Here is a 15,579-nt window from a genome sequence, read left to right as displayed (position 1 = left end):
TCCAGGAAGACTCTGAGGCTGGAAGGTGGATCTCCATGATGAAACTGATACTGGAAATTCCATAGTTTCTCACCTGATGAAGGAGCAATGCTCTGAAGGCTTGTGATACCAAATAAACCTGTTGGACTTTAACCTGGTTTTATGAGACTTCTTACAGTGCCCATGCTGGTCCAACGCCTGCATCTCCACATCATGGAAATTCCACGTGATAGATACTCTCCCCCATTCCTCTACTGTGGTGTTCCAGTGTCCAGGTTGCTGGCAGCCTCCATCCTATCTCCAAAGGCACCCCCAGACTTTCTTTAGATAAGTACTGGCTTCTCAATACCATTTTGGTCCACGCATGTTCTGGATTGGTGTGCTTTCTTGCTGGTGTTGTGGAAAGTCAGGATTAGGGGCAAGATTCTGGTCTCTGCATCCCATTTTGGGGTGTAAGTTGGCTTCACACTGGCCTCCAGTGGGATTCCCAATCCATCATGGTAGGCAGTATTGGAAGATATTATTGTAATTTTACTTCAGGGCAAAAGCAATTTTTGGACCACCCATTGAATTCTACCTTCAGTCCCCTCCCCCCCCCCAACTACTCAGTTTGATCCCATAGGTGAGAGATGGAGGAATTTAGTCCTTTCTGTTTTGCAGTGATGTGCTATGACTCCCCATCATTGAAAAGTGGGATATTTGTGGAGCTTCCTCAATTATTTAATTACCTATTGCCATTCATGACTGGATGTGGCTGGCCTGCAGATCATTGTTTGTGACTCGCTTGGCTCTATTTATTGCTTCTTCAGCTGTTTAGTATTTAGTTAAATCTTTACCAGCTTAATACTTTAATTTAGGTTTGCTGAGTGCTGCTTCTGGTGTACATTCCTCATGGGACCAGGAATGGTCTTTGGATTAAATAAAAACAGAAAATGCAGGAAAATCTCAGCACCTCAAGGAACACTTATGGAGAGAGAAAGACGTAATGGGGGGAATTCTATGGGCCTGCTAGTTCTGATCACGAATTGCAAAGGCCTGGAGAATTGGGCATTGGCACAAAAATGGGTATTGTGCTGGGCACCAAACCCATCACAATGCTCCTGGACACCCCCTCTCCTGCCTCTCCCTGACCCTGCCTGATCTTCCCGTCCCCGCCTGCCCCCTGCCTGCCTCGATCAGGTTCCAATCCACCAAATTCACTATTTTATGTATAATTAGAGGGCTTGAACCCTCAAGTCAAAGAGCTATTCACTTGCCTTCCCAGCAGAATCTACACTGGGCGGGTTTTTGTACAGGTCCTCACATGCAAAGACCTGGTGTGTTGGACCCCAAGGGTTGAGGAAGCACCAGCAATCCCTCAGTAATGGGAGGCATCCTCCCCGACCACCACCTCCCCGCCCCCACTCAGACCCCCTCCCTCCCTCAGACATCCTCACAGCCTCCTTTCCTCCTCAGACCCCCCACAGAGATTCCCTTTCCTGCCAGACTTCCAACAGCACTCCACCTCCCCCCCCGCCCCCCCCATTGATTCATGTACCAGATATCCTGGTACATGAATCAATAAAGTCAGTAAAAGTAAGAGTGCTTCCTTTTAAGACAGAGATGAGAAGAAATATTTTCTCCTAAATGGTCACTGATGTATGGAATTCTCTGCCCCAGAAAGTAATAGAGGCTGCATGTTTGAATTTATTATTGCTGGGAGGTGGGAATTTGGAGCTAAGGTTAGAATCAGATCAGCCATTCCCTCTCTCTGCCCTTTACAAGGCAATTATTCTAGTCTAAGTCCTCCATGTTCTTTCCCCTTCCTATCTGTATAAACCATGCAGTGCTATCATACCCTCCCTCAACTATCCAAATCCTCTGACTCTAGCCTCATGTGCCCCTTCCTTATTTCATTGTATTGTCAGTACAATAAAATAGGGCCACCCCACTCTCTGCAATAAGCACTATAAACACGTCCATCATTGCCTCTTCTTTCAGACTATCCTGAATTGACCCAAACAGTTTGCCATTGCTCATCATCTTTTTTTCGACTGTCCATTTCCCTTTTGCCCCAGGGGCATTTTCGGCCTTTTTTTATATTAAAGGCGATATAAATGCACTTTCTTATTGCTGTTGTTATTGTTGCTTTTTAAATTATTTCTTTGTAAACAAATCAGAAATGGCCTAAATTTGATTCTGGATTAAGTGTGCACTCAATAAGCAGCATTTCCAGTTTTCTTCCACGGTCCGTGTGTTGATTTGCTGAAAGTTTGCAGTCGTGTGAAGATAAATTATTTTAATTCAAGTTTTTTCTGTTAGACTGCAGAAGCATCACTCATGAAATGGAGTCAATACAGAACTCAAATTTAATCTGTGTTCCCCCTGTTTGATGACATATTCCAACAACTTAATATTTCAGTTGCAAAGACCAAGAAATTGCATTTATCTGGTATTGTATGTAACAGCCACATCAGCTACGGCTCAGTGGATAGCTCTTCTCCATTTGCGTCAGAAGTTGGCGCTTCAAGTCCCACTCTAGAGAGCAGAATATAAAAACTTGGCTGACACTCTAATGGAGTCTGGCATTGATAGAGGTCATGCCTTTTCAAAAAGATGTTGAATTAAACCTCCGCATGCTCTCTCAGGTAAAAGTTCCTATCGTATGGCTTTACATAAGAGCAATCAGTGCTCCTCAATATTCTGGTCAACATTTATTCAACAGCACTAACATAGATTATCTGGTTTTGTGGAATTGTGCTGTGTGCAAATTGACAGCTGTGGTTACTATTTTAAACAGTGGCCAGTTTGTAAAATGCATTGGGAAAGATGCTGTTCAAACATTTGCTTCTTGTTTTAAAACTGAAGTCCCAAAATTGCTCAGCTGCTCTGGCAGTTCCCAACCTTACCAAAAAGCTGCTTTTAGTCTTTGGGATTGATCCTCAATGCATCCAGAGCAGCTTTGGAGCACAAGATTCCTAATCCTGGCTGTTCCCATATCCCCAGGCTCCAGGAAGCCTGATGAAGTTTGTGATTTGACATGTCCAGTAAAAAGAGGTGTACTGACTTCAGAAATGATTATAATGAGATTTGCTTTGGGAGACCTCGGATGCTGCTTGAATTCTCAAGGACTGGGAAAAAATTAACATATTTTGCCTACCTTGGGAGCAGGGGGGTGGGGGAGTGTGGTGCAGAGCAAGATTTATAGTTGGGGGGAGGGCGGTTGCAATGTGGTATGGAGGGGATGTGCATGCAGTAAATTGTTTTGGGGAGTGTGAAACTCTTTTATTGATGTCCCAAGATTGTGCCTCCAGCTCCACTAGTCAGGGGTATGCATGGGCTTTGCCCCCTATTGTTCCCACAACTGACGGGATCAATGGTGGGGGCAGTAATTGAGTGTGATCCCAGTGTATTTGCTGGGATCTTTGGACTCTGCATTTTTGGCACCACTAGATCTCATACGAATATGAGTTTATATGAAAATCAAAATAGGCATCACACTCATGCTTCACTTACCATTCTAGATTCTTTGGACATTAAAATATTAAATGAAAATTTGATTTATGTAGTTGATTTTATGGTCTATAATTAGAACAATCTGCTACAATGTTTTCTTTTTATAGAGCCAATCTTGTGACTTTGGTAATAGTCCAGTCATTTAATTTCACCCATTGCAATAGTTTACCATTTCTCCATTCCTATTGCTGTTCATCATCCAAGATTATTGAACTCAAATTGAGAAATCTACTTAATTGATGACATTTCCAGCACAACACAATCAGGCAAATGGGTTTCATAATGCTTTATTGACTACTGCTTTAGAAATATAAATGCACCAACAGAATAAACTCAAGCTTTTAAAACACAAGAAAAATAGAAAATATATAGCTGAAGAGCTCAAAACACCTGATGGTAATGCATTTGTTTGCTAATAAGGCACACTAGTTTAAGAATCTTTTTCTATGTATACCTTGTTCTTTTATATGCACCAGGCCAACATTTTGAGATAAAATACTATAAAATGCTGCTTGAATGGAATGGCTAAAATAGAATAGCACAAGAATAGATCCTACCCAACAAGTTCCTTGACCTTTCACGGGCCTCTACCCATAACATAATCAATACTTTAGCCCTGTTAGGTCATTGTTAGGTCCTTCTTCGTGCAAAGAGAAGCAAATAAAAATACATTAAACTTTTGCTACCTGACTCAAAGTTACTCGAAACCCTTTGTTTTTTTTCAAAGAACTCTCCCACTTCTAACTGGACTAGACTGTGCCTTGCAAGTTAAATAATATTTTATTTAAATACATCTACATTCTTTTTACTTAACCAGGCTCCAAAAGACTATCCAGAAAAGCAAACCTCAGTAGCCAAATAAAAGTTTTTTGGAATAAAAGGAATCTCAAAATCTCACCATACCCCACTTTTTTCTTTATAAGATAATAAAATAACTAAAAAATATATTTTTGGACAACTTCTTGTGCTCTGATCTAGTGGTGTTACCCTGGATACTTTGTATGTTAATAAAATGTATTTAACATATAATAAGCAAAAGATACAGTAGGCACCTTTGGAAACTGAATATTTATTTTAAGAAACTGAGGCATTTAAAATTCTAGGAAAGTTACTTTAAGTGTTTTCTAGCAGCGGTATCCATTTTTTGGTAACTGAATAAATCACAATTTTTAAAAATGTTTGTACTAAATGCATGCAGGAAATTTGCCCAAATGTAAAGAATTTTGAATTCAGTATGTCAGATCTAACGATAGAGGGATAGGACCATTACAAATATTTTTAAAACAAGACTGAGTAACGTCTTAATAAGTCGTCTGGGTAAGGTCCACCTGTGAAATAATTAAAGTTTTATTCCTTTTAATTTTGGGCTCTACTAATGGGAACAATTTACTCAGGTACCCATAGATTTCCCCAGACATTTAACAGCATTACTGAATGAAATAACTGGGTGAAGGGAGTGCTTTGTTCACCGTGGGAGTGTTGCCTGTGTGTCTATGACATTGGAAGTCTTTACTGTTGTTTTCATGATTCAAGCCTCATTTTAATAACATAACTTTTTTGCACATAACAGTGAACTTATTGTCCTATTAGTGTCGATAGTAAGGAAGAAATGTCCATGTGCCATTCTTTGCTTAGGGCTTACCCGGTCCAATACTGCACAGTGTAAATAGGAAGTATGTTTCTGCTAATCAGAATTCCTATATTTAGGAATTTCTGGTGAACTGTACACTCCTTTAAAAACAAAATCAAGTGTAGGAAATAGGATGGGCTGAATTTTCACAAGGAATCAAGGTTGTTTCCAGTTTCTGAAACAACCCCATTCCCATCCCCTCTGGGGTAAACAGTCAAACACTGGGATTTTGACCAAGGCACCTTCATAATTTGCACAGAGACAACCGTTAAGGGCGGTGTGCAGGCTTTCGAAGCTGCAGGGCTGAACATGAAGCTGGAGCGATATAAAGTGAAGGTTCCCCCTCATCAACTCTATTAAAAATTAAAATTAAAAATGCAAAAAGCAACCAGACCACCACTATGGGGAGGGAAAGCTTTTGCTATGTGGTCTTTGTCTTCAACCATATCCAGGCAGGTTGAAAGAGCCTGTGGGTATGCCAGAAAAGCTGACACCCTGGCCCCTGCCACATCAGGAACTCTGATTTTCTAGTCAGCCTTCATTATTTCTTGTCAACATGGCTGGGAGCACATGGCTTTGCCAGATCCCAAACCTGCCTCCCCAACAGGGCCAACGCTAGGAATAATGCTAAGAAACTGGCACACCAACTGGTGCCAGTATACGTAAGCCCTGTTCAGCTCTGTTCCAGGTCTTGGTGCGGCCCTGTCCAATGTCGAGATTTAGGGCTGCATATGATATTGCACAATGGGTTTCAAAGAATCAGTCATTATTGAGATGTTTCTGGTGAGATTCTGAGAGTGACACAAACAGTGAGACTTGGAAAAAGAAAAATGAAAAAATGTGATGTGTGATGTATGGATATACAGAATGTGCATAAAAACTTCTATATGCCTCATTGGATTTTAGGTGCGAGGCAAATTTGTTTGTTGCGTTAGCTCTCTAGGTTATCAGAGCTGAGAAATCAAGGCAATACTGGTACATGGAGCAGCTGCCTTTATAATGCCATCCTACAGTCGGTGGAATATTTTGTCTTCCCATCAGAGTGAGAAGGTGAGACTGAATGTGAAACATTAAAAATTCATTGATTATACTTTGTCTTCAAAATGGTGTCCTTAAAAGATTTTAATTAGTGTTTGTGGTAGTTTATCATTATATGCAAGCAGTATAATGAGGGAACTTCTATAAACAGTAGTGAGTGTTAGAGTAAAATGGCCAGAGCTGTTACCTAAAACCCCATATTAATCCACAGCACTTTGAACAATCATTTTCTCAGGTTAAAACAATGAATGCAGCTCAACTGGATATCAGGCTGTTATCAGCAGTTTCTATTGGTCAGCCCAAAGCATGGGGTCACATTATGCAGGTTTTACTGAGTATCATGACACTATTTAAATGGGACTTTTTTTGAAAGCCTTTAAACAGGCCATTGAAACACTGCAACAATATATTTAGTTCCTACTATAATATAGTAATATAGCATTGAAAGAAATTGATAAAATTCTGTGGTAAACCACATATCTATGCTGCTGCACCATAAAAGCCATTTGCTCATAAACTTATATTAAAACATAATACACACACACACACACACACACACACACACACACACACACACACACACACACACACACACACACACACACACACACACACACACACACAAAATCTAATTTGTTACACAGAACCAAATACAACATCACTACTACCCAAACTACATTACCACCTCAAATCAGCTAGGAATTTTCTTTAACATGATAAAAGTTATTAATATAGCACTTCATGCCGACAAGGTCTACTTTAGCCCTTGTCCAAAAATCCAGCACCATATGGCTGAACTTCAAGCAGGACACACAGGGAAATAAAGAGCATTGCAAAGGAAAGTGAAACTTACACTATGTTAAGCATACCACTATAGGTTTATCGTCTACTTAATGTCGTACTTAATGTCCTTTATGTTTCAGTCCCATTGTGTTTGTTAAGTGGATAATAATTTACCCTCAAACAATTGTATAATGCTGCCATGGGTGTATCTTTCCCTTGCTTTCCTTCCTCTTTCAAGAGTACCCATATCCTATCCCAAGAGACAAACACATATACATTCCTCCTTAGGAATGTGGAGCAAACCCTGGATACTTAGAACAATTCTGTCAAGGTCAATACCATGAACAACCAGTCTGTAGCTGGTGAAATGTAGCCTCTGTAAAAGGCCAAATTGTGAAGATTAATAAACTAGAAGTCAAGTTTGGGCCTCGTAGCTGACAGTCCAAATCTTTAGTATCATAGCTCTGGGACTATTTCCTGGCAGAGCTTAAAGAAACAAAAATAGTGTTGCTCCCCACAGGAACAACATATAAAGATCCAGTATCATACACAATTCTTGGTGGCCAGTTAAAAAAATTACAGGTGAAGTTTGGTTATACAGTATTTGGGTTAAACGTTGACTAGTATTTATTTACATGTACTGTAATCCAATTAAGGCTGATTTTTTTTTTCTTGAAGGCACCAAGTAGGATAGATAACTGGAGTGAACAAGTCACACAAAACCTTCATAAGTATTAACATGTCAAAATCCACACTTTTTTCTAGTTTTTAAGATGTCCACATTCAAAACGTTCAAACCTTACGGACGGAAGATTTTTAGTATCTGCTAAAAAGGAATTTTTTAAAAAAGTGTTTCCATAATAAAAATGCATAGAAGTGTTTCTACCAAAAGGTTATAATCTTCAAAAACTCTTAAAATATGCTTTTCAAAATTTACTAACAAATAGCACTTTTTAAAACATTTGTCTCTCTTTCACATAGTTTTGGCTGTGATGTTTGCTGAAGTCCTAAAAAAATTCTTTCACATCAAACTATGTTTTTTTCTTCATAAATACCAGTATGTTCCTTCACTACAATAATGTCATTGCTAGAAAATCCTAATAAGTTTGGTAGAAATCATGTAGAGGGACTTGAAAGGTTGCTGTAGGAAATGCCGGTGGTACATAGCCGGCATACCCTCCGTAGGCAGCCACTGCTGCTGCGGTGGCGGCGTTCTTTTGCAGTGTTGCCATAGTGGCAGCAGAAGCAGGAGCTGCAATCGGTACATAACTTGCCCCATAGAACCCAGCTGTGGGAATTCGTTGGATATTGGAGGCCATGGCATATACTGGAGTTATTGGCCGAGTCTACAAGGAAACAAAACAGTGTTATTGCTTTGCAATGTGATTTAAAAAATAATGGTTAGCAAATTAAAACTGCATATTGACACCAGGAATTGAAAATAGTCAGGCCACCTGTATACCTAAATATATGGATCCTGAAATTCACTCATTGCTTGAATCACAGGCTAAGTATATTACGGTTCTATTCTATGCAGTTATTTTACTCCAGGAGTCACTGGACGCTAATAAGAAAGGGCTCTGGCATGTCAATTTCCCATTGTTAGCTCAAGGTACCAATCACTCAGTTCTGCCCAGTCTCTAACCATTGCTCAAATTAAAGATTTCCCATGCTTGGGTGGCTCAATGTTATACTGGCAGTGTACATATCAACTGAACAAGCAGAGGAGTTTTCACTGACATAATACTGTAGAGAAAGATAACAAATATTGTACTTTCAGAAAAATCTTTTTTTAATACCTGAAAGGGTGGAGGAGTGGAAACTGTAGGAATGATGGTTGCTCCATTGGGATCAGTTTGCACAGCAATAGGATTAAGGACATGTTCCATGGGGTGCATTTTGCTATCTTCCATTAGCTTAGTGCCTGGAGCCGCTTGAAAGACTTGGTATTGGGTTCCGATGGAAGGAATGGCCACTGAAATCAAATAAAAGCACCAATTAATAATTTTTACCACAGATAATAAATTTTCTATGATAATATGTCATAGCAACAACTAATATTTATACGGCACCTTTAACATATAAAAGGGCCCAGGGCACTTCTCAGAAGAACTCCCAGCCACCTGACGAAGGGACAGGTTGTCCCAAGAGCTTGCTGCTTTTGCTACAAGTAAACCTGTTTGGACTTTAAGCTGGTGTTCTGGGAATATTAGGTCAGATGACTAAGAGCTTGGTTTTCTCTTGGTCAAAGATACATGTTACAAAGAGCACTTTCAAGGTAGGAAGTAAAGTTGCGACCTGGAGATGTGTTGGGAGGAAATTTCTGAGCTGAGGATGTAGCCAGTTGAAGGAATTGCCATCAAAATTTGAGCAATTAAAATCTGGAATGCTCAAGAGGCCAGAATGAGATTAACACAAATACCTCAAGAGGATTGTGGACTGGAAGAGATTACAGCGATATATAGAAGTGAGGCCAAGGAAAGAATTCAATCAAGAATACAAACTTGAAATTCAAGATCGGAAATTGATGCAGATTAGCGAGCATAGCAGTGAATGGGATTTGGTGCAAATCAGTACAGTTTTGGATGATCTTAAGTTTATTGAAGGTAGCACAATGGAGGTCAGCCAGGAGTGCATTGGACTGGTCAAATCTATCAGTAACAAAAGGTATAAATCAGGGTGTAAACAACAGGTGAGCTGAGGCAGGGGCAAAATCAGGTGGTGTTGCTCAGGTGGAAATAGATGTTCTTAATGATGGCACAGATATGTCACCTGGGTATCAAATATGACACCATAGTTGCAACAATCATTTTTAGTCTCAGGCTATTACCATAAAAAAGGGGTGAAGTTGAGAGCTCAGGAATGGAGTTTGGAGCAGGGAACAAAAGTAATGGTCAGTATTTTACTGCCACCAGCCATTGGAATTGGAGCAGGCGAGTGGCGGAATATGGAAAGATCCGTTGACCTCGGGCGAGATTTTCTGGTTTCACGATGAGCGAGGCTGTAACATACTGCCCAGTGGCTTCAGTCCTCCTGATATTTGACTGGAGGAAATTTCTGCTCGTTCAGTATTGGGGTGGAATCCTCTGGTCCTGCCAACAGCAGGAAGCTCGAGACATGGGAGAACTTAATTTGGCACGAGATCAAGAATCAGCTCCCCAGCTGCAGGATAAACTTTAGGAGTTAAGTTCTCGAGACTTTAAAGTTGGGTAAAAGGTGGGTCAACCTTTCTGACGAACAATGTCAGGAGAGCCTTTTACAATGCATCAGAAAATCACACATACTCATTAAAATGCCAGGTAAGGCTTACATTAACATTGCAATGACGTACTGTGAAATTCCCCTAGTCGCCACACTCTGGCATCTGTTCGGGTCAATGCACCTAAGCAGCACGTCTTTCAGAATGTGGGAGGAAACTGGAGCACCTGGAAGAAACCCACGCAGACACGGGGAGAACGTGCAAACTCCACACAGAGTGACCCAAGAATCGAACACAGGTCCTTGGAATCAAGTGCCCCCTCTGAATAAAGTTCCCTGCCAGCAAGAAATTAGAACATTCACATAGGTGGCTTGCACCTGGCAAAGTAGACTTCTTCTATGATTAACAGTGACTAACTGCTGCAAGTTCCTCTTTGCAGAGTGTCTGCAAATGCCAGCTTTTGCTTGAGGTCGGGCGGTGGCAATGTAAGTTGCGTGAAGGATGATCGAGGAAGGGAAGAAGTGTTGGCAGAGAGTGGTGGAGCAGTGGCTGGGCAAAGATGGAAGGGATAGTGCAAGCTGACTGGGTGCCCTTTAAATATAGCACCAAGACCTTTGATTCCATGACTTCCTGCCTGTCCCCACCACGACAATCAGCAGGTTCTTTGCTGAAGCATACTTAATGGGCTTAACAGTGCAACATCATGAGTGATCAGCCATCTTGTCCCGAATGGAAATCACTTCCAACTTCCTGTTATCCACTGAACTTAGACTCCAGAATGGAAGATTCCAGTCTGGATGTCAAACAAGTAGTCTGACAGTTTAACAGCAGTGGAGGAATTGAGGGAGGAGGTGATGAGGTAGAGCTGGGTATTGCGAACAAACGTTTGAAAACCAACTACATTATGAAATTAGATTTTAATTCTTTTACATATATAGATATAATTATATATATGTATATATGATATACATACATATAAATTATTTTAAAAGAATGTTGCAAACAGTTTGAGAGATTATTCAAGAGTTAAACCTAGTTGGGATTTTAAGTGAAACAGTCACCCTTATACATGCTGCCCAATTTCCCTTTCCATTGACATCTTGATTCACTGCCAACTGATTTGCACCCCCCTATTTGTAGACTGTCGCCATCATTTAACAGGTTCTCAAGGATTTCTTGGAAACGTTTAATAGTTTGCTTTACATTGGCTGCGTGAAGTTGAGACAGGCTTGATGGAACTATATATGGGGAAAGCAGGTAAAAGGCTCAAATTGTGTATTTAGCATTTTTTAGTGAGAATCTAACACTATCTGACCAATTACTTATCTGTAAGTTAATTTAATAGAAATTTATTTTAAATTAAATAGTTGCTAGCTGGCAAAAATGGCAGAGAGGTAATATACTTCTCCTGCAGAATGTGGGAAATCAGAGACAATTCAAATGTCCCTGACAATTCTACATCTACAGGAACTGTATCAAATTGCAGCTCCTGTCGAACTGCATGTATCAGTTGGAGCGGCAGTTGGACACACTTAGCAGCATGCAGGAGGCAGAAAGCGACATAGACAAGAGTTTTAGAGATGTGGCCACACCTAATGCTTAGGCAGATAGATGAGTGACTGATAGAAGGGGCAGACAGACAGTGCAGGAGTCCTCTGTGGCTATCTCCCTCTCTAACAGGTATACCACTTTAGATACTGTTGGGAAGAATTGCCTATCAAGAGATGGCAACAGCAGCAGCCAGAGTGGTGGCACTACAGCGGGCTCTGTTGTACAGCCAGGAGGCTCAAAGTGCAGCAGAGTATTAGTAACAGGGGACGCTATAGTCAGGGGCATTGATAGGCATTTCTGTAGCCACAAAAGAGACTCCAGGATGGTGTGTTGCCTCTCAGGTGCCAGGGTCAAGGATGTCTTTGAGAGAGCATGAGACATTCTCAAAAAGGAGGGTGAGTAGCCAGAGATCATGGTAATATTGACATAATGACATAAACAGGAAGAGTGACAAGGTCCTGCAAACGGAGTTCATGGAGTTAGCTAATTGCAGGACCTCTAGGGTTATGATTTTGGGGTTACTCCCTGTGCCATGTGTCTGTAAGGCTAGGAATAGAAAGCTATGTGGCTGATGAGCTGGTATAGGAGGCAGGACTTCACATATGTGGATCATTGGGATGTCTTTGAGGGCAGATGGGACAAGTATAAGAAAAATGAATTGCACCTAAACTGGAGGGGCATCAACATCTTGGCAGGGAGGCTTGCTAGCGTCACTCAGGAGGATTTAAAGTAGTATGGCAGAGGGGTAGGAACTAGAGCAGTAAATCAACAAGTGAAATAGCTGAGAAGAAGTTAGAGATTAAGGCCAGTAAGATCGTAGTCTCTGGGAAGAACAGACAGGGAGGGGTTCCTGAACATGGTGGGTCTGGCGATCTGAAGTGTATTTGTTTTAATGCGAAGTGTATGACTGGTAAGGCAGATGAATTTAGAGCTTGGATTAGTACATGTGAGTATGATGGTGTGGGTATTACAGAGACTTGGTTGAGATAGGAACAGCTTAACGTTCCAAGATTTAGATGTTTCAGGCATAATAGGGATGTAAAAGTGGTGGGAAAGTTGTGTTACTGATTAGGGAGAATATCACTGAGGGAGGACACCTTAAAGTGCTCATTCAGTGAGGCCAAATGGGTAGAGCTCAGGAATAGGAAAGATGCAATCACTTTGATGGGGTTGTACTACAGGCCTCGCAACAGCCAGTGGGAGTTAGAGGAATGGATATGTGGGCAGATTATAGAAAAATGTAAAAATACAGGGTTATTGTGGTGGGTGATTTTAACTTCCCCTATATTGACTTCTACTGCCTTAGTGCCGGGGCTTCAATGGAGGGAATTTGTTAGATGTATCCAGGAGGTTTTTTGAAGCAATATAGAAATAGTCCAACGAGGGAAGGGGCCATACTGGCCCTGGTATTGGAGAATGAGCCCAGCGAGGTAATTGAAGTTTTCAGTGGGGGAGCATTTTGGGAACAGTGATCGTAATTCTGTGAATTTTAAGTTACTTATTGATAAGAGTAAGAGTAATCCTTGGATAAAAGTACTAAATTGGGGAAAGACTAACTACGATAATATTAAACAGAAACTGGGGAATGTAGATTGGGAGTGGCTGAGGATAAATCCTCATCTGTTGTGTGAGAATCTTTTAAAGGCCAGTTCATTAGAGTTCAGAACCAGTATGTTCCTGGGAATATGAAGGATAATTTGACAAGATTCAGGATCCTTGGATGACAACAGAAATTCAGAGCTTAGTCAAAAAGAGAAAGGAGGCATATATAAGGTTTAGGAAACTGAAGACTGAAAGAGCCTTTGAAGAATATAAAGGAATCAGAAAAGAAGCTAGGAGGGCTAAAAGGGGCCATGAGACATCCTTGGCAGACAGGATTAAGAAAAATCCCAAGATGCTTCATGTGTATATCAGGAGCAAAAGGGTAGCAAGGGACAGGGTAGGTCCACCAAAGGAGTCAGAGGAAGTGGGTGAGATCCTTAACAATATTTTGCATCAGTATTCACAAAGGAGGAGGACATGGTGGATGGTGAGACTAGAGAGGTTATGTTGATATTTTACAACATGTCAATATAAAAAAGGAGGTATTGGGTATTTTGAAAAGCATTAAGGTACTCAAGTCTCCAGGACCTGAAGGGATCTATCCCAGAATACTGAAGGAGGTGAGGGAGGAATTTGCTGGGGCCTTGCATACAACTTTTGTATCTTTTTTAGTTATAGGAGAGGTTCCAGAGGATTGGAGAATAGCTAAAGTTGTTCCTTTGTTTAAGAAAGGCAACAGGGATAATCCAGAAAATTACAAGCTAGTCAGCTTTATGTCAGTGGTAAGGAAATTATTAGAGAATATTACTGGGGGTAGAATTTACTCACATTTTGGAAAAATATGGACTCATTAACAATAGGCAGCATGGGTTTGTGCGGGGGAGGTCATATCTCACAAACTTGATTGAGTTTTTTGAGGAAAAGACAAAAACAATTGATAAAGGCAGGGTGGTGGATGTTGTCTACATGGATTTTAGCAAGGCCTTTGACAAGGCCCTCCCATGGCAGGCTGATATAGAAGATGAATTCACATGGGATCCATGATGAACCAATTAGATGGACATGGAAATGGCTTGGTTATAGAAGAGAGAGTAGCGGTAGAAGGCTGAATTTCTGACTGGGGACCTGTGGTATTCTGTAGGGATCAGTGCTGTTGTTTGTAATACATATAAATGAATTGGAGGAGAATATAGATGGTCTGATTATTAAGTTTGTGGATAATGCAAAGACTGGGGGAGCTGTGGGTAGCGAGGAGGATTGTCAGAGATGCAGAAGGATATAGATGGGCTGGAGACTTAGGAAGAGAAATGGCAGGTGTAATTTAATCTGGGCAAATGCAACATGCATTTTTGAAGTTCTAATGCAGAGAAGGTATGTGGTAAATAAATGGTAGAACCCTGAGAAACATTACCATACAGGGGGATCGAGGTGTACAGGTTCACAGTTTCCTGAATGTGGCAACACAAGTGAATAAGGGATCAACAAGGTATACACAGCATGTTTGCCTTCATCAGTCAGGGCATAGAGTATAAAAATTAGCAAGTCATGTTGCAGTTGTATGGAACTTTGGTTAGGTCATACTTGGAATATTGTATACAATTCTGGTTACCACACTATGAGAAGGATGTGGAGGCTTTAGAGAGGGTACAGAAAAGGTTTACCAGGATATTAAAAGCAAAATACTGTGGATGCTGGAATCTGAAAGAAAAACAGAAAATGCTGGAAAATTTGAGCTTCGACGAAAATCATCCAGGCTCAAAAATTGACCCTATTCTCTTTCCATAGAAACTGTTAGACCTGCTGAGATTTTCCAGCAATTTCTGTTTTACCAGGATGTTGTCTGATTTGGAGGGTCTTAGCTATGACCAAAGATTGGATAAACTTGCTTCATTTTCACTTGAATACCAGAAATGGGGGCGGTGGGGGGGGGGCTGTGGTGGTGGTGTTTAAAGTAAAAAGGGGAAAGTTTAAAGGCAATTTTTTCAAACAGAGGGTGGTAGTGCTTGGAATGCGCTGCCAGAGGAGGTGACAGAAGCAGATACACAAGCAATGTTTAAGAAGCATCTTGTCAGATATATGAATAGACAAGGAATAGAGGGATATGGACCGCATAGAGACAACAGGTCTTTAGTTTAGAAAGGCGTCATGTGTTGGCACAGACTTGGTGGGCCAAAGGGCCTGTTCCTATGCTGTACTGTTCTATGTTCTTTGTAAAGCACCCACAGCTTAATATATTTCAATATGTAATTGAAAGTGAGAGGTAACAGTCACACCCCCACTCCCCAATATCCATCCCCCTCCTCCCCAACTCAAAGTCACAGGGCAATACAGCATGCAAACAGGCCCTTCGACCCAACTGGTC

At 40.9% G+C, this 15,579-nt stretch overlaps 1 protein-coding gene across 11 annotated transcripts in view; it reads right to left on the bottom strand.

Moving 5' to 3' along the window:
- Window positions 1-3,745: 3,745 nt before the first annotated feature.
- Window positions 3,746-15,579, bottom strand: part of rbm47 (RNA binding motif protein 47) — a 167,083-nt gene continuing 155,249 nt past the window's right edge. For all 11 annotated transcript variants that reach the window (XM_080188445.1, XM_080188500.1, XM_080188465.1 and 8 more), the window contains 2 exons: window positions 8,725-8,900; window positions 3,746-8,271 (listed from right to left, as the gene is read on the bottom strand). In XM_080188445.1, coding sequence (XP_080044571.1) covers window positions 8,023-8,271; window positions 8,725-8,900 — 425 coding nt within the window. In that variant the 3' untranslated portion in view covers window positions 3,746-8,022. The remainder of the gene's footprint in view (window positions 8,272-8,724; window positions 8,901-15,579) is intronic.

The sequence above is a fragment of the Carcharhinus amblyrhynchos genome, chromosome 1, assembly GCF_965287045.1.
Source record: "Carcharhinus amblyrhynchos chromosome 1, sCarAmb.v2.hapA, whole genome shotgun sequence".
Taxonomy (NCBI): Eukaryota; Metazoa; Chordata; class Chondrichthyes; order Carcharhiniformes; family Carcharhinidae; genus Carcharhinus; species Carcharhinus amblyrhynchos.
This window is presented reverse-complemented; position numbering and strand designations above follow the sequence as displayed.